This window comes from Panthera tigris, chromosome A2, assembly GCF_018350195.1.
Source record: "Panthera tigris isolate Pti1 chromosome A2, P.tigris_Pti1_mat1.1, whole genome shotgun sequence".
NCBI classification, from domain to species: Eukaryota; Metazoa; Chordata; class Mammalia; order Carnivora; family Felidae; genus Panthera; species Panthera tigris.
Genome location: NC_056661.1, coordinates 7,300,302 through 7,326,218, shown reverse-complemented (window position 1 = coordinate 7,326,218; position 25,917 = coordinate 7,300,302). Strand labels below are relative to the sequence as shown.

At 40.7% G+C, this 25,917-nt stretch overlaps 1 protein-coding gene and 1 long non-coding RNA gene across 10 annotated transcripts in view; one reads left to right on the top strand and one right to left on the bottom strand.

The window, feature by feature from the left end:
• The window catches only part of LOC102957658, a 37,202-nt gene extending 24,176 nt beyond the window's left edge, over positions 1–13,026 (bottom strand). For 2 of the 8 annotated variants that reach the window (XR_006214649.1, XR_006214653.1), the window contains exons 1-4: positions 12,672–13,022; positions 2,037–2,218; positions 1,766–1,888; positions 880–1,034 (exon numbers count right to left, since the gene is read on the bottom strand). This is a non-coding gene — a long non-coding RNA (uncharacterized LOC102957658). Of the gene's footprint in view, positions 1–879; positions 1,035–1,761; positions 1,941–2,026; positions 2,219–12,671 lie in introns of all 8 variants that reach the window. The other 6 variants (XR_006214650.1, XR_006214651.1, XR_001509991.2 and 3 more) reach the window with 6 other exon arrangements.
• A 4,684-nt stretch (positions 13,027–17,710) lies between these two features.
• On the top strand, positions 17,711–18,656 carry LOC102959765 (chromobox protein homolog 3-like). 2 transcript variants are annotated; one of them, XM_042977288.1, is made up of 2 exons: positions 17,711–18,427; positions 18,474–18,656. In XM_042977288.1, exon 1 carries the CDS (start codon positions 17,848–17,850, stop codon positions 18,397–18,399), a length of 552 nt encoding a protein of 183 aa, XP_042833222.1. In that variant the 5' UTR covers positions 17,711–17,847; the 3' UTR covers positions 18,400–18,427; positions 18,474–18,656. The 2 variants fall into 2 exon arrangements, with proteins under 2 accessions (XP_042833222.1, XP_042833223.1); XM_042977289.1 differs by having other exon boundaries at positions 17,711–18,439; positions 18,486–18,656.
• Positions 18,657–25,917: the final 7,261 nt, after the last annotated feature.

Below are 25,917 nucleotides of genomic sequence, written 5' to 3'. Positions count from 1 at the left end.
TCTCATATGACCCAACAATTCAACTTCTGGGAATTTATCCAAATAAATCAAAAACACTAACTGATAAAGATACATGCACACTCAAGTTCATTGCAGCATTATTTACAACAGCCAAGATATGGGGACAACTTAAGTATTCATTAACAGATGAAGAAATAAGGAAAATGTGGTATATAGACACAATGGAATACTATTCACTCATAAAAAGAAAGAAATCTTGCCATTTACAACATGAATGGTCTTTGAGGCATTATGATAAGTGAAATAAGTAAAAAAACCACAAATACCATCTCACTGGTATGTGGAATCAAAAAATCGAAACAAAAAACCACAACAAAGTTCAAACATCCAGAGAACAGATTGGTGGTTGCCAGAGGAGGGGGTGGCGGTTGAGTGAAATGGGTGAATGGGTCAAAAGGTATAAACTTCTAGTTATAAAATGTCATGGGAATGGAATATACAGCATGGTGATGATAGTTAATAATACTGTATTTTATATTTCTTTTTTTTAAGTTTACTTACTTTTGAGAGAGTGAGTGGGGGAGAGGTAGAGAGAGAGAGAATCCCAAGCGGGCTCTGTGCCGTCAGCGCAGAGTCTGATGCGGGGCTTGAACCCACAAACTGTGAGACCATGACCCAAGCCGAAATGAAGAGTCAGATGCTTAACTGACTGAGCCACCCCGGTGCCTCTGTACTTTATATTTCAAAGTTGCTAAGAGTAAATCTTAAAAGTTCTCATCACAAAAAAAAACCACAACTTTGTAGCTATATATGGTGATAGATTTTAACTAAACTTAGTGTAGTAGTCATTTCAAAATATATACAAATACTGGATCATTATGTCGTACCTGGAACTAATATGTCATATGTCAACCATACCTTGTAAGAAGCCTCTTGTTACATTTCCAAACATACTGAACTTCTCATTGATGAGGGATGTTCTTCACACTCACCCTGAGGAATACCTCTCTCCATTGTCCTCAACTCTTCTTGTTCCAACCATGAGATAAAAGTGTGTTTAAAGAGTTGATAACCTATTCATGGAGAAAGAGATCTTAATGGAAGAGAGACTCATGCAAGAGATAACCAACCTTCCTATGAATCATGTGTTTTATTACTCATGACAGCAATAAAATTATTTCAAATGAGATAAAAATGCAAATACAGGGGCGCCTGGCTGGCTCAGTTGGAAGAACGTGTTAACTCTTGAGTTCCGGATCATAGGTCCGAGCCCCACGTTGGGTGTAAAGATTACTTAAATAAACTTAAAACAATTTTTTTTAATTAAACAAATGCAAATATACTCTGTACCCTGAAAAGACTGGTTACCTCTCAGCCTGGAAACCCACATTCAGGCTTATACACACATTTACAATGCACTAACACTTGTATTGAGATAGGAAATAGAGTAAGGGCAACAAAGAGATTTTCACTTTCATAGAGAAACCATTAACCGTGGTTCCCAAATTTTAGTGTGCATCAGAATCACGTGGATTATTTGTTAAAAACAGATGACTGGGTCCCACTTGCCACCACTCTAACAGATGCCAGTGGAATGTGAGAATGTCCATTTCTAACAGAGACGGTGATGCCGTCTGTCCAAAGACCACATTTTGACAGCACCCACACTGGATTAGAACACATCAGTGAAGCAACTGTGTGTCACTTGTGTTCAGATCTGACATCACCCATCCTGCAACACAATGAGGAAATAATATGTATCTGTTCAACAGGAGGCTATAGGAATAATGGCAGCCTTACCCACCGTACTCAGGTTCTTGGAGTTCTCCAGTACTGCATCTCTGCGTAAGGTTCTCTAAGAGGGATCCAGAAAAGTCCATTCCTCCAAGGTGAAGTCCACAGGCACATCACCAAAGGTCACTGAATCCTAAATAATCACACATGTAATGGCTTGAATCAAGGAACATCATCAATGTTCACTGGAACAAGGATGAGAGAAACAGTAATACAGAGTTTCAAATTCTCTCATACTCCAAGGGTCAATGGTTCTAAATATTTTAAATACCTATACTCACTCCAGTCACATGGCTTCAATGGAAACTCTTAAACATGACCTTGTCTCACCACACCTGGACTCGGAGCTCTTTTCTTATTTCCCTCTAATGCAGCACATGCCCGAACACACTGTAGACACCTGATAAATGGTCGTGAATGGATCAATTCTTTGAGAAAAGCACACCTCCATCTTCCATATCATCTGTGAGAGCACACAATAAATAAAAAAGGTCACCATCATGAGAGTCAAGTTTAGTTAGTACTTACTGAAACGCTCAAATTATTTTCAGAGTATTCCCGTACCACCAATATGAAAGGCTCTATTCTGTGGGGAAATTCAATACACACTCAGTCTTTGGGTGACTTTAAGAAGCTCTGGAGACCGGTCCACCTGGAAGGAAATGTGTCCATCTGGTGAATACAGATATGTCCTTTTGTACAAGGACATACTTTTTGCCTAGCCAAGAACAATCTCTCAGCCAGTCAGCCACCATCCTTCCTACTTTTATCTTTTCCTCAGGAAGGCAGAAAGAAAACATAGAAGAAAAAAAAGGAGCCACGTATACCCAGAGAGGACCATAATTCTCGCATTCACCTGCCTAGAAGTCTTTCTATTCTAGTGTGAAATTCCCAAAACTCTCAAGAAATCCCCTGCAAACACAGACTACTGCTATAGGATGCCAGCGTGGTCTTGTCTCACCTAGAACTGAAAAGGGGATAGTGATCCATGCTGGCCGTGAGGAAAAGAGTAAATCAATTTGACAGGGAAGGAAATTTAAGCCCTGAGAAATGGGACTCATTTTCTGCCCAAAGCAATATAATAAAAAAGTTATGTAGTACCTCTTCCCAATGTACACCTATCAGTAAGACGACTTAGAAAACACAGTCGTTGGCCCATTTTGACTCCTCCTTAAAGGGGCAGCAGCATAACTGCTCAGGCCCAGACCACTGTGCAAGGGTGATCTAAAGCTGAGTCTATTAAAAACAAGGGGTATCAACAGGACTTACCAGAGGACAAATCAATGGCTGCCATCCTGTAAGGGTACCCGACATTCCTTTCTCTGACACCAAGACCATTTCAGGGTATCTTATGAATACAAGTACAGACAGCCATCCCCATGGACACCGGGTAATCTGGAGTCGTGTTTTGTATTTACCATTAATCAGTAAATGTTATCAGTCATCAATCGTCATACGTTGGCTCTGCGTAGATGATATATGAGAAACACACTAAAAATGGTATGCCCTATAGCAGTATCAGTAACATCAAGTGAGAGAGAGAAAGAGAGAGCAAGCATGAGCAGGGGAGGGGCAGAGAGAGAGGGAGCGAGAGAGTACGAAGCAGGCTCTTTGCTGTCAGCTCAGAGCCCGAAGCAGGGCTCGATCTCACAAACCATGAGATCCTGACCTGAGTGGAAATGGAGTCAGACGCTTAACCAACTGAGCCACCCAGGCAACCCTGAGATAACTTGGGGATTTTTAATTGTCTTTCAGCGGTAAATTCTGTAAGATATAAAGAGAAGTATATCTGACCAAATTTAGTGTCCAATAATTTTGAAGACTGAATTTGAAGGAAAGAATGTCAAATACCTCAAATTCTAAATATTGGTTACATGCTTAAATGGTATTTAGGATATATCTGGTAAACGGACACCTGGGTAGCTCAGTTGGTTAAGCATCAGACTACAGCTCAGGTCACGATCTCATGGTTTGTGAGTTTGAGCCCCGTATTAGACTCTCTGCTGTCAGCACACAGCCTGCTTTGGATCCTCTGTCCCCCTTCCCCTCTGCTCTGTCCCTCCCCTGCTTGCACTGTCTCTCAAAATAAATACAACTTAAAAAAAAAAAGAGTATATCTGGTAAAATAACATATATTCTTAGAAATAATGACACTTTTGGGGTGCCTGGGTGGCTCAGTCGGTTAAGCAACTGACTTCGGCTCAGGTCACGATCTCACAGTTTGTGGGTTCGAGCCCCACATCGGGCTCTGTGCTGACAGTCAGAGCCTGGAGCCTGCTTCAGATTCTGTGTCTCCCTCTCTCTCTCTGCTCCTCCCCAACTTGTGCTCTGTCGCTCTCTCAAAAATAAACAAACGTTAAAAAAAAATAATGACACTTCTTTCACTTTGTTTATTGTGGGCACTGAAAACATTTTAATTATATATGATCTACACATTACACTTGCATTAGCACTGGTCTAGACTGTTGTTAGGCATAGGAAAAAAGAAAAAAATGAAATATTTTATTTGGTTGACACACTTAAACTTTTTTCTTAATGGATGCTGCAGAACCTTGAAGCTCTGGGCTTCCTTTTAAGCTCTCATCTCTCAGAATTTATTCCTTTATTCTTTCTATGAATAAGAAATCACATCCCAGTACCCGGCAATGAGCACAAATGAGCTCCGTATACAGAAAGTATACTAGACCTTAAAGATCCAACACTCCCTTGGGAAAAGACTAATAATTGATATATCACCTCATAAGTGATATGGGAAATCAATCAAGCATGCAAGAAAAAAGGGTTATAACACACACACATACACTATATTGTTGGTTTCTGGGTAAAGACAGAAAAGAGAACCATTGTTGGTCTACCTTTGATACAAAAAGGTAAGAAGAAGAATGCCAAGGTTTTGACCAAAAACCCCTCAGAATACATTTCAAATACTGAGTAGTCTCAACAGTGTCTTGGTGGGAAACACTCAAGTCCATCAGGTCTGTTCCCTCCTTCTTGCCTTGGCAGAGGAGCAATTCCAAATCACACTCTGCCTAACATGTGTCTGTTTTATGAATCTTTTCAGAGAACCCATGTTTTGTATTATTTATCAAATGTATTTGTACAACAGCAGCTAAGGTCAGTCTCATCTAGTTTTTGATGTGAAAATGAAGGTATTAGTCAGGAAAAAAAATGACAGGTGAACTTTGACATGGGGACACCTACTTGGACCCAGATCAAATGCATGACTAGGAAGCCACAAGACATGAACCTCTCTTGTCAGGAAGGTAGTTTGTCCCTTAGTTTCTGAGGAGACTAGCCTTCTTCTACTTGACAAAGCTTTGATAATCTCACTTGGTGCAGATACTCGGCAAGGAAATGCTTGTTCTTAAGATCCACCACAACCACTTGCTATGTCTCTAGATTCACAATTAATACAAAATCCCGTGGGACAGGTATAAACTATAAGGTAGAAGACAATAGCTGCAAAAATAACTCCAACTCCACTAACATGTATCATAAAAATCTTGAGGAACATGTGTGAAAATGGATTTTAGGGTGTTAGACCAAGGAGGATAGAGTATCACGTAAGACAGAGCTGTTTCAAAGACATGGGTGTACATACTAGAAAATTTGGATTTGACATATTAGCTCATGAATTTAGCTCGTCATGTTAGATGGCTCTAACAGCTTATTTTGGTCGGATGGTTGAAATTTGGACTCCATGCTGACCTATGGTTAATGATGACGATAAGGCAAAGTTTCGCTGGCGTAACATGAAGGAGCCAATCCTAGAGACAGCGATGTTGCCTGTATATATCACGTGTGGCCTGCACAGACCTCCTTCGTCAATCTATGCTGAAGGCCCAGAAGCCACCCTTTCCTCACAGGTATTGGGAAACAAGATGAGTAATGCTGATTCTAAATATAGTATCATTACTGGAACAAACGAGCACCAACTCTGGCATCTGGAATGCAGCTACTGATGTAGGTAACGCCGTTTTCTCCATACAAATTTCATAAAATAACTGGAAGCATCTGGTTTTTACCTGGCAAGACCGAGTGTATCTCCACAGCACTGGCCCAGGGCTGTGTCCATTCTCCTGTACTCTGCCAAAACACAGTCCTCAAAGGTCTTGACTTTCCACAACACAACACATGGTCCATCATGTGGACATTACGGGGACTGGATCCAATGAAAGTAGCAGATACTTTACACATCTCTATAAAACATGCACAAAGGAGTGGTATACCAACTCAACCAAGTTCAGGGGCAGGTATGTCAAGACAGCCCCACGAGGAATTGGTCCAAGTTACTGTACATAATGCCTTCTGCTCCCCCCACCAAAAGGCATACCATTTGACAGAGAACTTATTTTTATTTATTTTGAGACAGAGAAAGCATGAGTTGGGGAGGGGCAGAGAGAGGGAGAGAGAGAGAGAATCTCAAGCAGGCTCCACACTGTCAGTGTGGAGCCCAAGGCGGGGCTCGAATGCACAAACTGAGATCATAGTCTGAGCTGATATCAGATGCTTAACCGACTGAGCTACCCAGGTGCCCCTGACAGAACTTCTTGATTAGAGGTAACATATACCACATCTGAATGTACTTTAATACATCTACAGAGTCACCTATAAGGCCTCCGGATTTAAGTGTGACCAGAGTAAGAGCATTCTGCAGCAAGTTCTGGCAGCAGTACAAACTTCTCAAGCACTTAATCCCTGTGAGCCATCATTTCCCAAGGCACTTGAATTGTCCACAGTAAATAGGAAGTTGTTGGTAGTCTCTGGCAACCACGAGAAGGAGATTCGTGGCATAGTCTTGTAGGTTGGAGCAAATCTATGACCTCTTCTACATATACCTACTCTTTTCAGGAACAACTTATGGCTTACCACTAATAAATACATGGTAGAGACTAAATAAGTAACCATGAGACATCAAGTGACCAAGCGGATTTAGTGTCCCGTCACGAACTGGGTTTTGTCTGACGTGCCTATCTTATGAGACCGGGCACAGGCAGTAGCATTCTATCATCAAATGGAAATGACACATAATGAGAGATCTTAGTATGCCAAAGCATTCGGATTACTGCTTTGTACCTACTGCCCTTAAAAGTTGATGCACCCAAATCCTCAAGGAGAAAGCAGGCAAAAAGCCTCTTTGGTCTTGGCCACAGCAACTTCTTAGTCAACACGTCTCCGGAGGCAAGGGCAACAAAAGCAAAAAGGAACTACTGGGACCTCATCAAAATAAAAAGCTTTTGCACAGTAAAGGAAACAATCAGCAAAACTAAAAGACAACCGACAGAATGGGAGAAGATATTTGCAAATGATATATCAGATAAAGGGTCAGTATCCAAAATCCATAAAGAACTTATCAAACTCAACACCCAAAAAGCAAATAATCCAATGAAGAAATGGGCGAAACATGAAGAGACACTTCTCCAAAGACGACATCCAGATGGCCAACCGACACGTAAAAAAATGCTCAACATCACTCATCATCAGGGAAATACAAAGCAAAACCACAATGAGATACCACCTCACACCTGTCAGAATGGTTAACATTAACAACTCAGGCAACAGCAGATGTTGGTGAGGATGCAAAGAGAAAGGATCTCTTTTGCACTGCTGGTGGGAATGCAAACTGGTGCAGCCACTCTGGAAAACAGTACGGAGATTCCTCAAAAAACTAAAAATAGAACTACTCTATGACCCACCAATTGCACTACTAGGCATTTACCCAAGGGATACAGGTGTGCTGTTTCGAAGGGGCACATGCACCCCCATGTTTATAGCAGCACTATCAACAATAGCCAAAGTATGGAAAGAGCCCAAATGTCCATCGATGGATGAATGGATAAAGAAGATGTGGTATATATACACAATGGAGTATTACTCGGCAATCAAAAAGAATGAAATCTTGCCATTTGCAACTATGTGGACGGAATTGGAGGGGATTATGCTAAGAGAAATTAGTCAGAGAAAGACAAATATCATATGACCTCACTCATATGAGGACTTTAAGACACAGAACAGATGAACCTAAGGGAAGGGAAGCAAAAATAATATAAAAACAGGGACGGGAACAAAACATAAGAGACTCTTAAATATGGAGAACAGAAGGTTGCTGGAGGGGTTGTGGGAGGGGGCATGGGCTAAATGGGTAAGGGGCATTAAGGAATCTACTTGTGAAATCATTAATGCACCATATGCTAATTACTTGGATGTAAATTTAAAAGAAAAAAAGAAAGAAAACCAAACATTCCAAACACGAAAGATAAGAAAAAAGAAGAAAGTTCCCTGGTTCCTATAAGATTAAAGTCAGATGGCCGTGCGTATACTAGAGTCTTACAGTAAGGTCTGCAGCTTTCTGAAATGTCCTTTGTCTAATAATTTGTAACCTTTTATGTAAAAGATTTATACAACCCTACACTAAATGTTCCTTTACTGGGGTTACCATGCTTTGGTGAAGACTGTGTATCCCAGGCAGCGGGAATAAAACTCTCTTCCTTTTTTTTTTAAATTTTTTAATTTAGAAATTCTAAAAGCTTTGTTCATTTTTGCGTCAACAATTAAAAAAACTCCCAAAAATCAGAAGAGCAGGATCAACTGGCTCCCTGGTGAATTCTAACAAACATTTCGAGAAGAATCAATAACAATCTTTAAAATTTTTTTCTAATGTTTATTTATTTTTGAGACAAAGAGACAGAGCATGAGCGGGGGAGGGGCACAGAGAGAGGGAGACACAGAATCTGAAACAGGCTCCAGGCTCTGAGCTGTCAGCATACAGCGTGACGTGGGGCTCAAACTCGTCAACTGCAAGATCATGACCTGAAATGAAGTCAGATGCTCAACCGACTGAACCTGACTCAAGTGCCCCTTGAACCCTTTAAACTAGATCTCTCTGCTCCTCCCTCCCTCTCAAAATAAACATTAAAAAAAAGTATTTCTTTAATAATAAATAAATAAAGATAAAACTTATGCATCCTAAAATTCTATCCTGACTCCATACCCTCACTCTTATCCATTCCCAAAGTGGGAGTTAGTGAATTCTATCTATGTTGTAAATGGATTCAAATCATTCCCCTGCTTAGGCACTTCAGAAGTGTCGATGGCCTTAGAATACTGGCTAGACTGCCTTACTCTTTCCCCTGGTCCTGCCCTTGTCCTCTACTCCATCTCTCACCACTCGCTGTCTGTTCACCTTCTCCCAACACTCTTCCATCAGTTCAAGAAATACACTAAGCTCTATTTTGCTCATGAAGTTCCCTTCACCTGACATCCTTCTTACCCACTCTACAAATCCTCACCCCCATTCAAAATCTGCCTAGGTAAATCCTGCTCATGCTTCCCTTCAGAAGTTAAATATCAATCCCTCCCAGGACGCCTCGGTGGCTCAGTCGGTTAAGCGTCCAACTTTGGCTCAGGTCATGATCCCAAGGTTCGTGAGTTTGGGGCTCACTGCTGTCGGTGCAGAGACTGCTTCAGATCCTCTGTCCCCTTCTCTCTCTGCCCCTACTTGTGGTTTCTTTCTCAAAAATAAACATTAAAAAATATATAAATATATCCACACACACATATATAATCTCTATCAATCCCTCCCGATAGGTATTACCACCTCATATTGTGCCATTCTTATGTTCCTGTCACAAACTTGCCAGTATTCACTTGAAGTCTGTACTCTCAGATAGACTATAAGCCGTATGGTGGCAGTACTATGTTATGGACTTCCCTGTCCCAAGAACACAGTCTAGTTTATTAAAGGAACTCAATGACCCCTTGTGGGATGTGAGACAATTTCTACTAACTACCAAAAATGTTACAGTACAGTACAAAGAAAAGGAAGACAAAAATAGAGTTACAACATAAAAACCACTTAAGTCTCACATAAAATGTTTGCACACACTATAACATAAAGCAAAACATTGTACTTCTGCAAAGGCATTTGAGCACTCAGATAAAAACGGACACAATATTCTTTTTGAAACAAGTGCCCAGACAATATAAATAAAATTTGTTCCTTATGTTTCTCCTTAATTTTTAGAAGTTCTAAAAAGGTGATTCACAAACTGACACATGCCACAATAATTTTCTAACAGAATTTATAGTATCCATCTAAAAGTATGTACATTTGTCCTTTTTTCTTTTTTTAAGTAGGCTCTGCGCCCAGCATGGAGCCCAACATGGGGCTTAAATTCATGATCCTGAAATCAAGACCTGAGCTGATAACAGGAGGTGGCTGCTTAACCAACTGAACCATCCAGGGGGCCCTGTATACTTGCCCTTTGACCAAGAAAACCAACCTGAGCAGCTTACCCTTACCTTGAAACACACCCCCGCAAATTGAAACACTATACACAAAAATTTACTCACACATGTATTAACAGAACTAAAGCAATTGTTAGTGAGTATCTGGATGACTCATCCTTTGAGCATCTGACTCTTGATTTTGGCTCAGGTTAGGATCTCTGGGTCATGGGATGGAGCCCTGTGTCAGGCTCTGTGATGAGTATGGAGCCTACTTAAGATTCTTTCTCTCCCTCTCCCCCCACACCACCATGTGCCCTCTCTCTCTCTCTCAAAAAAAAAAAAAAAAAAAAAAATGTACTTAGAAAGAATACTCAAAAATACTCAGAATCTTAATGAGTATCAAAATAAACCCAGATGCCTGGTTGGCTCAGTTGGTTAAACATCTTTTTTAAAGCATATATACATTAAGTGTAATAATAAATATTATTTAACTTTAGAGTATGATTATGTAATATTACATACATAATATATATTATATTGTATTGTTTTAGAAAGAGTGTGATCCAGCCTGGGCATGGAGCCTGATTAAGATTCTCTCCCTCTCCGCCTGGGTGGCTCAGTCAGTTGGTCATCCGTCTTCAGCTCAGGTCATGATCTCACAGTCTGCGGTCTACTATTTCAAGCCCCGCATTGGGCTCTTGTGCTGACAGCTCAGAGCCTGGAGCCTACTTCAGATTCTGTCTCCCTCTCTCTCTGCCCCTCCCCCCTCACACTCTGTCTCTCTCACTCAAAAATAGACATTAAAAAAATTTTTTTTTTAAAAAAGATTCTCTCTTCCTCTGCCCCTCCCCCAAGTGGGCGTGCTTGCGCATTCTCTCAAGAAAAAAAAAAGTCACCCCATATGTGACTTTTGTTATTCCAAAGGAAAAGTCTATCTTGAAAACAGCTCTGGTGATCACTAACTTAAGTAGGCAATCAAACTGGGCATCTGAGGGATGGTATAAATTCAAGTCTTCCTGATGGAATGCAATTTAATGTACACATCACCTATAGGATATTTGGAAACGATGTTTGAAGCCTCTACATCAGGAACTGGCACATGTTTGTCACAAGGCTGATTGCTAAATAGTTTTCTTGGAACACCTATCCCCATTTGTTGACTCAATCTATTACTGCCTGAAAACTACAAAGGCAGAGATGAGTAATTCTGATACCTTATGGCCTGCAGACCATCAAGTAATTACTTTCTGGACCTTTCCAGACAAAAAGTTTGCCACCCTCTGTTCTGGACCCAATTACCAGTTGACAGAAAATACAAGAAATGGAGGAAACATCTAAAAATATTGTGAAAAATAAAATCAGAATTTTCAAAATGTGTGACTTTCTAAGAGAACACATAAGGGGCGCCTGGGTGGCTTGGTCGGTTGGGCGTGGGACTTCGGCTCAGGTCATGATCTCACGGTCCGTGAGTTCGAGCCCCGCGTCGGGCTCTGTGCTGATGGCTCAGAGCCTGGAGCCTGCTTCCGATTCTGTGTCTCCCTCTCTCTCTGACCCTCCGCCATTCATGCTCTGTCTCTGTCTCAAAAATGAATAAATGTTAAAAAAAAAAATTTTAAAAAAAATAAAAATAAAAGAACACATAAGACTCATAAAAAGTCAATGTAATGCACAAACAAAAAGGAATACAGTAGGTTAAAAAAGATTAAAAGGGGGGCCTGGGTGGCTCAGTCGGTTAAGACTCTCCAACTTTGGCTCAGGTCATGATCTCACGGTTTGTGAGTTCACGCCCCACACCGGGCTTTCTACAATCTGCACGGAGCCCACTTAGGATCCTCTGTCCCCCACTCTCTCTGCCCCTACCCTACTTGTTCTCTCTCAAAATAAACACACTTAAAAAAAAAAAAAAGACTAAAAGACTGAAATAATCATCATATATAAACTGACTGGGTCTTAGATCCAAAAATCACCAAAAACTTATGTTAGAATAATGTGGGGAAGTTCAGCTTTTACACGGAGCAAATTTAAGAGGCATTTTCATTTTCAATCTTCCTGGGTCAAAGAAAGAATTGTGGTTTTAGTAGGATAACGTCTTTTACAAGATACATTACCAAGTATTTAAAAGTCAAGTATCATGTATGCATTTCATTTTCAACTTACACTCTCAAACAGTTCCCGTAAAATGTATTGTTATGCAGAGAGCAAACATGCAAAACGGTCAAAATGGGTGAAACTGCTATAACCGACATTCACTGTGCTGGATGATCAAATTCTGTTGAAAGCTTCAGATTTTACAGCACAAAAACTGAGGGCAAAGACCACACTTAGTCCACACATCTTGTTAAGGGTAAACTCGGTCATTCTGGAACCAGCGTTATAAAGCCCATAACGTCTTTTTCTCCTGGAGGCGCTTCTTCTGATAGTTTGTGGGGGAAGCAGGGCCCCAGGACGATCAGAGGACAAGACAGCTGAGCATTCTTATTTTCACCTGGAAGGATGACTTGTGGCTTACACATGTTCGTATTTATCTAGAGAAATATGCACACCCTTGAACCTAACAAGTCTCTTTTCTTTCTACCTGTAGGGGACGCTCAACAAGAACCGGCAAACACATTCCAAATGCTCGCAAGAAACGTCTTTCTGCATTCTAGAGGAAGGGCCCTTTGAACCAACGCTTCCCCAGGGCTCACCGGGACAGCCAGGAGCGACAGGGCGGTGACCACCGCAGGGCCGGGCCAACCTGACTTGCCCAGCGGAAATTCTCATCCTCCTGGAGAAGAGTCACAACGGTTACTTAGGAGGAATTTGAACAAGGAGGCACCGTGGCCGAAAACACTTCGCAGGTGCGCCCTCACCGCTCCTCTCGGCCGGCCCAACGCGGGCGCCAGCGGCCGCGAAGGGGGCGAGCGGAGGGGACCCGGCCTCTTTAAGGAGGCCCCTCGGAGGCCGGGCCACACCTGTCCTTTAACGCCCTCCTTGCATCCGAACCTTCCTGGCACGCGGCCTCACCGACGACACCAAGCACCGCAAGACGACCAAAAGGAGAGGCTCGGAAAGGCGCTAAGCAACGGGACACAGACCGCCGCGGGCCAGTGACGCCACTTCCGCTTCCTGCCTCTCGCCGCAAGGGGCGGGGCTCCAGGGCTTGGGCTGCGGCCACGCCCGACGCTTTGGAGGCCGGAAGCGGTAGTGTCGTCACCCGTGGGTGCTGAGGGCCCAGGAGTTGGCCCAGCCCGAAGGCAGAGGGCGGGTTCTGGCCCGAGGGAGTCGAATGGGGCTGGAGTCAGCCCCGTTCTGTGTTTAGAAGGCAGAAAGGCAAGGCCGGGGGTGGGGGCGGAGGAGTCGTCCCAGAGGACGCTTTTGTAACAAGTGATTTCTGGGTTTCCCGCCTTGCCTTAAAAATTCTCTTCAAACTCCAGATTACTTACAGATTTTATAATTTTCTTCAAAATGTATTACGTTCGGTGATATTTTATGAATGTATTTTCGTAGGAGAGTAGTGTGGGTTAGTGGATCCGTTTCTCCCTTCTCGTGGGAAATACAGCCACTGTAGTATGATCTATTGATAAACTATCCTTGACGTACTGATTCGAAATTCCCCTCTTGTTATGTAGTAAATTCCTCTATATACAGCTGTATTTTTATTTCGATTTTTTATTTTTCAAATCATGCCATAATACGAGCCAGGGTTTCCATACTAAGTTGTGGGACAGCACCAATACCAGGCATGTTTAGTTATTCAGCAACAGTTCTAAAGTTTCTACCATTGTCCTGCGTGATGTGGATTTCAGTGGGTGGTCGTTATGAAGTTAATAAAGGTCCTTTTAAATCCTGATTTATTAGTACATTTACCAAGAATTGCTTATGTGCGTTATCAAGTGTGTTTTACGCATCTCTTCAATGCATAACTGTTTTGCTTTCTTTAACTTGTTTCTATAAAATACTTCATTTCTGTGTAGCCAAAGGAGTCTTTTTGAAGAAATAATCTCTGGCTTTTTTGCCTTGCCTTAAAAAATTCTCTTCAAACCCTAGACGACATGCAGATTTTCCATTGTCTTCTGAGGTGTATTAGTTTTAATGACATTTTAATGTTTATTCCTCCAAGAATCTATCTTAGTATGTGGTATGGGATAGTGGGTCCCAAAGATAGCTTACTGTAGTGTGACCTATTGCTAAACTATCCTTGACATACAATTTGAAATTTCACTTTTATTAAACAGTGAATTGCTCTATCTACACCTGTTTTGGTTTCTAGACTTCTGTGACAGCAATATATACTTAGAGTCATATCATACTCTTTTTTAACAATGATTTTATACTATGCTTTAGCACTGAATGGTAAAAATATAATGGCAGCTAATGGTTATTACATCTTCCTTCTCAAGGTTCTTCAGAGACATGAAATTGTTGATGCTTTTACTGATGTAGCTATTATCTCGAGTTTATCTTTTGTGTTTTGCAACAGCTGTATTGAGATATGATTCACATGTCAACAATTTACTCTTTTTCATCTTTTTTTAGACAGTATTTATTTATTTACTTATTTGTTTATTTAAAGGGTGCAAGTGAATGAGGAGGAGGAGAGAGAGAGAGAGAGAGAGAGAGAGAGAGAGAATCCCACAAGGGACAGGGAGAGGGAGCCAGAGAAACAGGGCTCACCCAAAATGGGGCTTGTGCTCACCAATTTACTCTTTTAAAACTATTCAATTCCGTGTTTTTTCATACGTTCACACAGTGGTGCAATCATTACATTTTAGAACCTTTGCATCGTTCTGCAAGTACCTTGGCTGTCCAAACCTTATTTTCCTCCTGCCTCAACATCTAAGCATCCACAAATCTTTCTTTCTCTATCAATTTGTGTTTCATAGTTATTTTACAGAAATGAAACCATACATCTTTTGTCAATAATTTCTTTGTGTGTTTTTCTTTTTGTAACATTTAAAAAAAAGTATTTATTTTGAGAGAGAGAGAGAGAGGAAATGTGAGTGGGGGAGGGGCAGAGAGAGGGAGAGACAGAATCCTCTGGGTCCATGCTGTCAGTAGTGCAGAGCCCAATGTGAGGCTCAAACCCACGGCAGTGAGATCACAACCTGACCTGAAATCATGAAATCAATCAAGAGTCAGAGTTTAACAGACTGAGCCACCCAGGTACCCCTCTTAGCGTGTTTTTCAAGGTTGATATGTTTTGTAGCATATATCATTTCTTTTTATTGGCAAATGATATTCTATTGTATGGGTATATTACATTTTATTTATTCACCAGTTAGTGAACATTTGGGTTGTTCACACTTTGTGGGTATCAGGAGGAATGCTGCTATGAAAATTCATGTATGTTTTTCTGTGCAGATGTCTTTTTCTCTTGGGTATTATGCTTGCTGGGAAACAATACAAATATATATATTTACATATATATATTTATTTACATATATATTTGCATATATTTACATATATATATTACACACATTATCAGGATTTAGAACATCAACATCACCTCCTCCTCAAAAAAACCTATTGTATAGCCAAATTATGGAAAGAGCCTAAATGTCCATCAACTGATGAATGGATAAAGAAATTGTGGTTTATATACACAATGGAATACTACGTGGCAATGAGAAAAAATGAAATATGGCCTTTTGTAGCAACGTGGATGGAACTGGAGAGTGTGATGCTAAGTGAAATAAGCCATACAGAGAAAGACAGATACCATATGGTTTCACTCTTATGTGGATCCTGAGAAACATAACAGAAACCCATGGGGGAGGGGAAGGAAAAAAGAAAAAAAAAAAAAAAAAAGAGGTTAGAGTGGGAGAGAGCCAAAGCATAAGAGACTGTTGAAAACTGAGAACAAACTGAGGGTTGATGGGGGGTGGGAGGGAGGGCAGGGTGGGTGATGGGTGTTGAGGAGGGCACCTTTTGGGGTGAGCACTGGGTGTTGTATGGAAACCAATTTGACAGTAAATTTCATATATTAAAAAATAAAAAAAATAAATAAAAAATAAAAATAAAAATTAAAAAAAAAAAAGAAATTGTGGTTTATATACACAATGGAGTACTATGTGGCAATGAGAAAGAATGAAATATGGCCCTTTGTAGCAACGTGGATGGAACTGGAGAGTGTGATGCTAAGTGAAATAAACCATACAGAGAAAGACAGATACCATATGGTTTCACTCTTATGTGGATCCTGAGAAACTTAACAGAAACCCATGGGGGAGGGGAAGGAAAAAAAAAAGAGGTTAGAGTGGGTGAGAACCAAAGCATAAGAGACTCTTAAAAACTGAGAACAAACTGAGGGTTGATGGGGGGTGGGAGGGAGGGGAGGGTGGGTGATGGGTATTGAGGAGGACACCTTTTGGGATGAGCACTGGGTGTTGTATGGAAACCAATTTGACAGTAAATTTCATATATTAAAAAATAAAATAAATAAAATAAAAGTATGTGGGTGATGTCCAAAAAAAAAAAAAAAAACCTATTGTGTTATCCTTTGTAATTACACCCTCACTTATCTCTAACAAGTAGTGGTCTGTTCTCCATCACTGTACTTTCATCTTATTATGTCATATAAATGGAATCATACAGTATGTAGCCATTTTGTTACTGACATCTTTCACCCAGCATCATGTCTCTGATTGAGGTCTATCAATTTCATCATGAATAGTGTTTTTAGTTTTCATTGATGACTCCTGTTCCATTGTATGGATATACCAACTTTTTTAATCCATGTATCCACTTAAGGACATTTGAGTTATTCCTTATGGGCAATTTTGAATACAGCCACTATAAATATTCTTGTAAAAGTGTTTGTGTGCACACAAATTCTTTTATTCCCTCGAGAAAACAGCTAGGGGTGGGAGAAGTGCTTCATATGGTAAGTGTATATGTAACTAATGAGGAAACTACCAATCACCACTAGAGTAGTTGTGCAATTTTCCATTCCCACCGTCACTGTGTGAGAGTCCCAGTTGCTCTGCATTCTCACCAACACTTAGTATTGTTTTTCACTTTAGCTGTTCTAATAGGTGTTTAGTGTTATCTCATCAGCGTTTTATTAGGTCTTCTGTAATTTTTTCACCACATTTTTCTAGTTTTCTATATACAAATCTTTTACCTCTATCGTTAAATATATCCTTAGGTGTTTTATTCTTCTTGATGCTGTTGTAACTATAGTTATAAACATTTCATTTTCAGATTGTTTGTTGTGTATAGAAACACAGGTGATTTTTCTGTGTTGATATTGTACACTGCAACTTGGCTCAATTTGTTTATTTACTGTTGTAGCTTATTGTAGATAAACCATACGTCTTGCTTTTTTTTTTTGATTGTACACATTGTGTACATGTGCCCTCTTTTGTCAAAATAGTTCCCTAGTGACTGGTAGGTTGTTCCCAATGTTTTCAGATAACAAACAATCATGCAATAAACAACCTTGTGCATAGAACATTTTGCATGAATATGAGTGTAATTAAGTGGTGAATTCTCATCACTGGAATGGCTGAATCAACTATAAAATCAGAAACAGCATACACAAGGGCACTGAGGTATAAAACAATGAGGCATGTTATTATAGTTGCTAATAGTTTAGTATTATATCATTAACATTAACAAATTTATTAGTATTTCCTAAGCAAAATGCTATGTGGCTACCCTTCTTTCATCTTGTGATGTGTTTTTTGAAAACTGGTCCTCATCGCCCCTACCCCCCACCCCCCACCCCCCCCACCCCCCAGCGGCTGCCCGGCGCGCAGCTCCCCAGCCCCCTCCCCCTCGGATGTGGCTGGAGCTTGAGGCGCGCAGGGCCGGAGACGCCGCAGACCCGGGACGCGGAGCAGCTCGGAGGCGGTGAACTCTTCAAGTCTGCAATAAAAAATGGCCTCCAATAAAACTACATTGCAAAAAATGGGAAAGAAACAGAATGGAAAGAGTAAAAAAGTAGAAGAGGCAGAGCCTGAAGAATTTGTGGTGGAAAAAGTACTGGACCGACGTGTAGTGAATGGGAAGGTGGAGTATTTCCTGAAGTGGAAGGGATTTACAGATGCTGACAATACTTGGGAACCTGAAGAAAATTTAGATTGTCCAGAGTTAATTGAAGCGTTTCTTAATTCTCAAAAAGCTGGTAAAGAAAAAGATGGCACAAAAAGAAAATCTTTATCTGACAGTGAATCTGATGATAGCAAATCCAAGAAGAAAAGAGATGCTGCTGATAAACCAAGAGGCTTTGCCAGAGGTCTTGATCCTGAACGAATAATTGGTGCCACAGACAGCAGTGGAGAATTAATGTTTCTCATGAAATGGAAAGATTCAGATGAGGCAGACTTGGTGCTGACAAAAGAGGCAAATATGAAGTGTCCTCAGATTGTAATTGCTTTTTATGAAGAGAGACTAACTTGGCATTCTTGTCCGGAAGATGAAGCTCAATAATTGTTTGTGTTGCTTTTTATATATATTTATATATATATATATATATTTATATATATATATATATATATATATATATATATATATATAAAATCTGGGTCTTGGTTTTTTGGTTTATTAGTGTGAAAAAATAACATTCTAATGAAAATCAAGTTTGATATGTTTGTTTTGAAGTAGTATTGGGGGAGTTGTTGGGGTTTTTTGCATCTATAGCACTGGTTACTTTGAACAAATAAAAGCTTTCTGTAGTTGCTTCCTTTATCAAAGAAGATATTTGAGACCATGGTATATTATTCCCCTGCTTTAGAGAACACCTTTTCTAAATGTTGGGGGAAATCTTCATAGTTGTTCTTCAATCAGAATTTGTGTTTAACTCCTATATGCCTAAGGACCATTCTGGGTTTTTTGTTTATTTGGGGGGTTTTTTGTGTATATACTTAAAATACATACGTAAATCGTTTTCTTTTTTTTTTTTTTTTAACATTCCCCAAAATAAAAACAGCATTTTATAACCATGGATAAGCCCACGTTTCTGGGATGCCATCATTTTTAGCAACCTAAGAAATCACTTAAATTGAAAGTTTTCCTGAAGCCTTAACCTTTCAAATTTTGTAATTAATTGGGCTTACATATAACGTAAGCAATTTAAATTGGACAATTTGAAAGCAGCCGTAACAGAATCCATGTCTGCAGTCACACAAATGCAAGTTTGTTTGCAAGATTCCTGAAAGGAAAATTTTATCACTACCAATAACCTCCCCACCCAAATGAAAAAAACCAGACAAGTCCTGGTATGTTTTAATTAGGTAAGCAAAACTTAGTGGACATTTAAAGGTTCCTTCTGGTGAACCATTCCCTTTGAAGAAGTTGAAATCCCTGTGCTGCACTGACTAAAAGGTCATGATTCATGGAATGTTTAAAACTTGTTCATGGAAACCTGATCATAATCAGATGGTTAGAGATGTTGGCAATTTAGCACCTGCTGGAATAAATGGGGGGACAGACCTCTGTAATCTAAATTGTTGACCTGCATGTTTTTTCTTTACCCCAACTCATTCCTTACATGTAGGCTCAATCTTCTCAGTATTTGAGTTACTGGTTCAGCAGAAACCAGGAAAAACAATAACTTTGTAGTCAGAATGTTATCCAACTGTATATTATTTACTTTATTGTAAATACTGGTAAACAGTGGTCAATAAATAGTTTTATATTCCTTTAAAAAAAAAAAAAAGAAAAGAAAACTGGTCCTCATCAAAAAGTCTCTGTGCAGGTAGGCTTTTGGGGAGAATTTGATCCTAGGGAGCAGGAATACAGAACAATGGGAGTAAATCAGGGAAGGAAGGAAAGACAATGAAAGGAATCATTATCATTTTGATCCCTCTATGGGTGACTGGTGCCCCATCTCACCAAACCCTTCTGATATAAATTATGAAGTGTGTCTCAGAACTTGCCACTTGGTAGATAAAAAGACATGAGTTCTATTGGCCAAGGGTGGTCCTGGATAGATTTAATGTCCCCTGTGGTTCTGGGTTGCACATCAATGAATTCAGAGTAGATTCCTCAGGTGTCCCATATTGTGGTGTCACAGAAGATTCAGGGCAGGAAGCAGGAGGTATGGGATTTGGGCCTGAGGCAAAGTGCTGACCAGCTGCAGCTGTGCAAAACTTTCCATGGCTTCCATTGACCTAATTACAGCAGACATGGCTGAAGCCTAAGATGTGACAAGAAAGTATGGATTGGTGCCTGTATGTGTTTGCTGGAGCTGCCATAATACAATACTATAGTGAGTGAACATAATCAACAGAATTAATTTCCTTGTCATTGTGGATGCTGGGAGTCCAAGATCAGGGTACCAGTAGGGTTGGTACCTCCAGGAACCCTGTCACTTGCTTGCAGATGCCTGTCCTGCTGCTGCCTCTTCAGATAATTTCTCTGTGCATGCATGCCCCTGGTGTGTTTCTGTGTGTCCAAATCTCTTATAAAGACCTACAGTGAGATTGGCTAAAGGCTCACCCTAATGTACCCATTTTAATTTACCTCTTTTAAGGGGTTTCTTCAAATACAGTCACATTGTTAGGTGCTGGGGATCACAATCTCAACATGAATTCTGGGAGAACTCAGTTCAGCCCACAACACTGTCCAAGATGTGTGTTATATGCCCTTCTGTAATTATTCCTTTTTATTAAACATGCGGGAAGCTTGCTATCTTGACCAGAGTTCTTGTTTCGTATTATATTCCACTACTTACACTACTTTTAAATATGGAGTTTTGCTTTAAGGAGGCAAATAACCTAAATGTACCATGTCAGTAAAATGTATGAGAGAAACAAGGCATTCTGAAATTAACAGAAGGATTAATGAAAGAAACAAAGGGTGTTAGGGTGGCCAGTGATGGGGGTAGCAAAAAATTGCACGAAGAGTAGAGCAACAGCAAGACAGAGCTTATTCCCTCCCCAAGGGAGGAGAGGGGCCAGACATCTAGAGAAATGTTGACCCAAATTTCTGTCAGGCTGGGCCTTTTAAGGGGTTTTGAAAGATGTGGGAAGGTTGCAGCTGTGCCCGTTGCAGGGCGGGATGGGTATGGGGAGGGGGTCAGCTCTTGGCCACATAGAGCAGGGGGGGTGGCAGGTTTTCCAGGGGCTCTGTCCACGGCTCATCTGGGATGCGGGTTGTGGTCAGGCTAGAGAAGAATATGTTTTGTAGTTGGGATCTACTTTCCAAGAATGTAGGGCACCTGACCAAGAAAAGCAGAGTTAGGGCCAAGTGCAGACACCTGTGAGTTTTGTCTATAAGCTTGGCTGGCTGGGGGTGGGGGTGGAGCTCTTGAATAGATTTCTTTCAAAGGGTAACGCACTGTGCACATTTCATCCGGTGACAAATATTCAGTTTGTGTATGTAATGTCTAGTATCAGGCAGAGACTGGGAGAGTGAATGTGACACAGGTCTGCACTCCCCAAATCATTTCTCATTCTACTCTTAGCATTGTTGTGATTGACTGATTTGTGGATTCAAACATTTATTAACTGCTGGATTCTATGAACTTGTATGATGTTTGAAACAAAACAAAGGCCCACTATTCACAGAATTTACCTTTAATTGGGAGAAAGAAAATAAACTAATATATAAAGAGTAATAACAGAGTTTCTGCTAAGTGCTAATAAAAATATTTAGGAATCCTATTTTAACATCATGTTATTGTTCCTTAACCATCCAGGATGCTCCATGTGGGGATTTGTTGATGTTGTTGATGGTGTTGCTCTCTCTGGTATCACATGTTAAAAGGAAAGGAGGGAAGGAAGGAAAGGAGGAGAAAAGGAAGGAAAGAAGGAGGGTGGGAAAAAAAAGAACGATCTTGAGTTTTTTGGTGGAAAGGTTCAGTCCGATGTGCCTGTGAAACACCCCACAGATAATTTCCATTGGCAGTGGCATGGGTTGATCTCATGTTCAGTCTAATGGCAGTAGTGGGAGAGAGAATTAGGTTACAGAGAAGCAGGTCAGAAAGACAAGATTATGCGTGGCTCAGCATTACTCATGCTCCTTGTTTCAAAGTGGGGGAGGAGGAGTGTCTCTTCACTGAGAAGGCACTTTGAGACCCAAAAACAAAGCTGGTGACTCCATACAACTTATACAGTTTTATTCAGGGAAATTTACAAATGGGGGGACAGGTCGGGTGACAATCCAGGTCCTGCACAGCTATTCTCTGCAAAGTCCCGACCCTACTCCAGAAATTTTATAGGGCAACGGGATGCTATTTGTGTGTGTGTGTGTGTGTGTGTGTGTGTGTGTGTGTGTGTGTGAGGGAACTGTTTCAGAGGTTTCACAAGCACCTGACAGCTAACCTTTAATTAGATTTTGCGGTGCCAGCTATGTGTCAGAAAGGGGAGAGGGGTGCCTGGGTGGCTCAATCAGTTAAGCATCCGACTTTGGCTCAGGTCACGATCTCATGGTTCATGGGTTCGAGCCCCGCATCGGGCTCTACACTGACAGTGTAGAGCCTGCTTGGGGTCTCTCTCTATCCCTCTCTCTCTACCCCTCTCCCACTCTCTCTCTCTCAAAATAAATAAAAATAAACTTAATAAAATAAAATTATTTTTAAAAAGGATAGGGGGAGAGACTGCTATCTTTAACAAATTTACAGAGGGTCAAAGCAAGCCTCCCCCTATCTGGGCCTTGGCTATATTAGTCTCCAAGGGACCCAAAACAGGTATTCCCAAAACAGGTATTCCCAAAAGAGGCCATGGCCAGAACATGAGCAAGATGAAGCATCAAAGCTGGAGTAGGTATTATCAGTAACCCTATAGTCCTCCAGTTCTCAGCATGGCTCCCACTTTCTAAGGACAGTCCTTCCCAACTACTTACCCTCATGCATCACAAATAAACTCTCATGGACACTGTACATGTTGTTGCAGGCCATGATCCAAATGCCGATGGGGTGGACTGTAGTAAACCCTGTTGTGTCCCTCACTTTTCTATTCAGAATGAAAGGCTTCTTCCCCAGGTTCAGAGAGTGCAGCCATCTGACAGCCCTCAGTCTTCAGCCCTCTTAGAGAATTGCCCTCAGCCAAAGGAAGCAGCCTCACCCATCCACTCATGTCTCTTGCTGTGAAAGCACAACTGCCTGACAGCCATCTGTATCCACCACTGTGTTTGCTCTGAGGATGTTGCTAGACTGCTCCCATCCGCCCACTGAATACAGTAGGGTACCAGAGCATGCCCATTGCCATGCTCACACAGTGACACTGATGACCAGGGTCAATTAACCCTGCCAAAATGATGTCCCCTCTTTCTGACATGAGGGACCTCAAGTGCCAGGTAGCTGGATAGCTTCAGGTTTAATAGGACATTGGCCATGTCGCTGGAAGTGCTACCTTTTAGGATTCAAGACATCTTAACCTGCTAAGGGTTGAGTTGAGGAGACCTGAAGCAAATACTGCCCAAGTGGCTCACTGGGAGTGACATTACACAGGGCTGTTTCTACTAACAAGCTTGATTTCTGAACCCATGTATCCCATATATTGGAGATACTGCACGTTATGATTGTCATTGACTATTGAGTGTATATGCATCCTGTGAATTGTGTAGCTCGAATGTCTGCTGAATGCAAATGTCTGCTCTAAATGTGATCATACTCTTTGGGGGCACCTGGGTGTCTCAATAGTTTGGGTGTCCAACTTCAGCTCAGGTGTTGATCTCATGCTTTATGGGTTCAAGCCCCCCCGAAGGGCTCTGTGCTGGCAGCTCAGAGACTGGAGCCTGCTTTGGATTCTGTGTCTCCCTCTCTCTCTGCCCCTCCCCTGCTCACGTTCTATCTGTCTCTCACTTTCTTTCTCTCTCAAAAATAAACATTAAAAAACGTGACCATACTCTTTGAAATTAAACCTGTTGCAAACTTTCATTAAACAAAAAATTTTAAACTAGCCATACTCCACAATTTCTTTTCTGCGTTATTTTACCTCTATCCTCACCTTTCCTGACAAATTTCATAGGTGATTTATACTGGCACCTCTATTTCCTCAATACTCACTTGTCAACACACTCTACTGGATTGTTTACAGCCTTACTCTTTACTTTAGAGGTAAAAAATGAAGCCCTATCTAATATCAGCAAAAGCCTCCATGTCTCTAGCAAATGTCAAGGGATATTTTCAGTCATTTTGTTAGTCCTTTAAAGAGAACAAAAAACTATTAGCTACTCTGCTTTTGTTCAGAAAGGACCTCTTTTGCTTCCATGACACTGTGGATTAAGTGACCTTTGAAATCTCCAAAGATTCTTCAACAATGAGCATCCCATAAAGTTGATTCCTGGTTTTCGTTCTTGTAGGAATTAAATGTTTCTTAGGAGATATTTTCTCATTTTAAGTCAAACCACAGAAAGAAGAAATTTCTTTTTTTGAGAAAATACCTTCATCTTGGCCCCCTGTTGCCTACATAGACATGACTGTCTGGAAATTTTCCATTCTTTTATCTCTGTATCCCAAGGGACCTGAATTGTTTGGAAAGAGGAAAGTCAGTAGAACAATTTACTCAGTGAGGACCTTTGAGAATTCAGTAACTGAGACGATAATAACATGCCCTGTTGCCCCTTTCCTATAATTCTCTGATGGCAGCCTAGAGGAAAACCCAAATGGGCTCTTCTGGGACAAACTGCAAGAAAAGAAAGCTTCAGTGGTAACAATCAGAGAGGGTAAGATCACTGTTTCCCAGTAAGGGCTGGAGGAGTATGAGGAAAAGGGATGAGAAAGTGAGTATTGGGTTTACCTCTAGAATAATGGGACTGGAACAATCCCATAACAAAGCTGAAGCCTCTGTAATTTGAAGGCGATTTACTTGCTACTTAAACCAGTCTTTCCAGCTCTTGCTATGTTTCCTTCACTCTTCCAGAAACTAGAGCCTCTCCCAATAGGAGTTATTTTCCAGTGAGTCTCCTCTTCTCTATTCTTTCCCATGAATTCTAGGTCCCTGTTTGATTTCCTGTCCCATCATTTATTCATTACCCACTCATTCGAAGTGTGTTATGCATTATTTGCCTTCTTTGTCCCTCAAGTGATTGGATTTTTCTATTATATTCCCTGTTTTTCCTGGCAGACTTGACTTACTGATAGCACTTACTAGTTCTGTGTTGTTGTTTTCCTTTAGTGTCCACAATATACCTACAAATAATGTAATTATTTCTGGCATTCGGTATTCAGGCTAATATCCATTCCCCAACTTTCTTACTCATCTATATAAATATTCAAGAAAATATTGACTGATTGAAGTCGGAGTAAACTGTCTTGGCTTGCTCACAAATTTAACAGAAATAATTTAGTGTCTTAATGTAGAATACCCTGTTGGCTGCAATTTTAAACAACTATTCTTTATCCAGTTAAGAAATTGACCGAAGTTTCTTCATGTAGCAAGAGGCTTTTTCCAGGCAGCTAACCACAGTAATGGCTGTTACATTTTCTCAAATACTTTTTCCATCGTGATTATGGTTATGATTCCTCTTCATTTCTCTATTTTTGAGATGCATACTTTTCGCAAACACCCTAGCATTAAGGAACTTTCCATTCCTGAAATACTTGTGTTACTTGTTTATGATATATTACTCTTTTTAAAGAGGTATGACTGTGTTGTATTTAACCTTATTATTCTATTTTTTTTTGGTCTACATTTAATCATATGTTGAGCTTAAAGATTCCTTTGTAGTGTTATAGTGGACACTTTTGGTTTCAGTCATTATTATACATCTAACATTTCATGTGTTGAACACCTAGTAAATCTCTAGAAAGACAACGGAGAGCAAAAATAGTCATGACCTCTGACCCACAAATAAACATAAAATCACCATCATGAGAGGCACATTTAGGCATAGTGTAGGATGCTCCACTTGTGCTCCTCACGTGCTCTGTCTGTCCTGAACCTCACTGTCTGCTCTCCTTCTCACTGGCCTCTCAAAAATGTTCCATTACTAAGCTCATCCAACCACGAGGAAAGTGCACATTCTGTTCCCTCCACCCCAAATGAGTGCCCTTTCCTTATT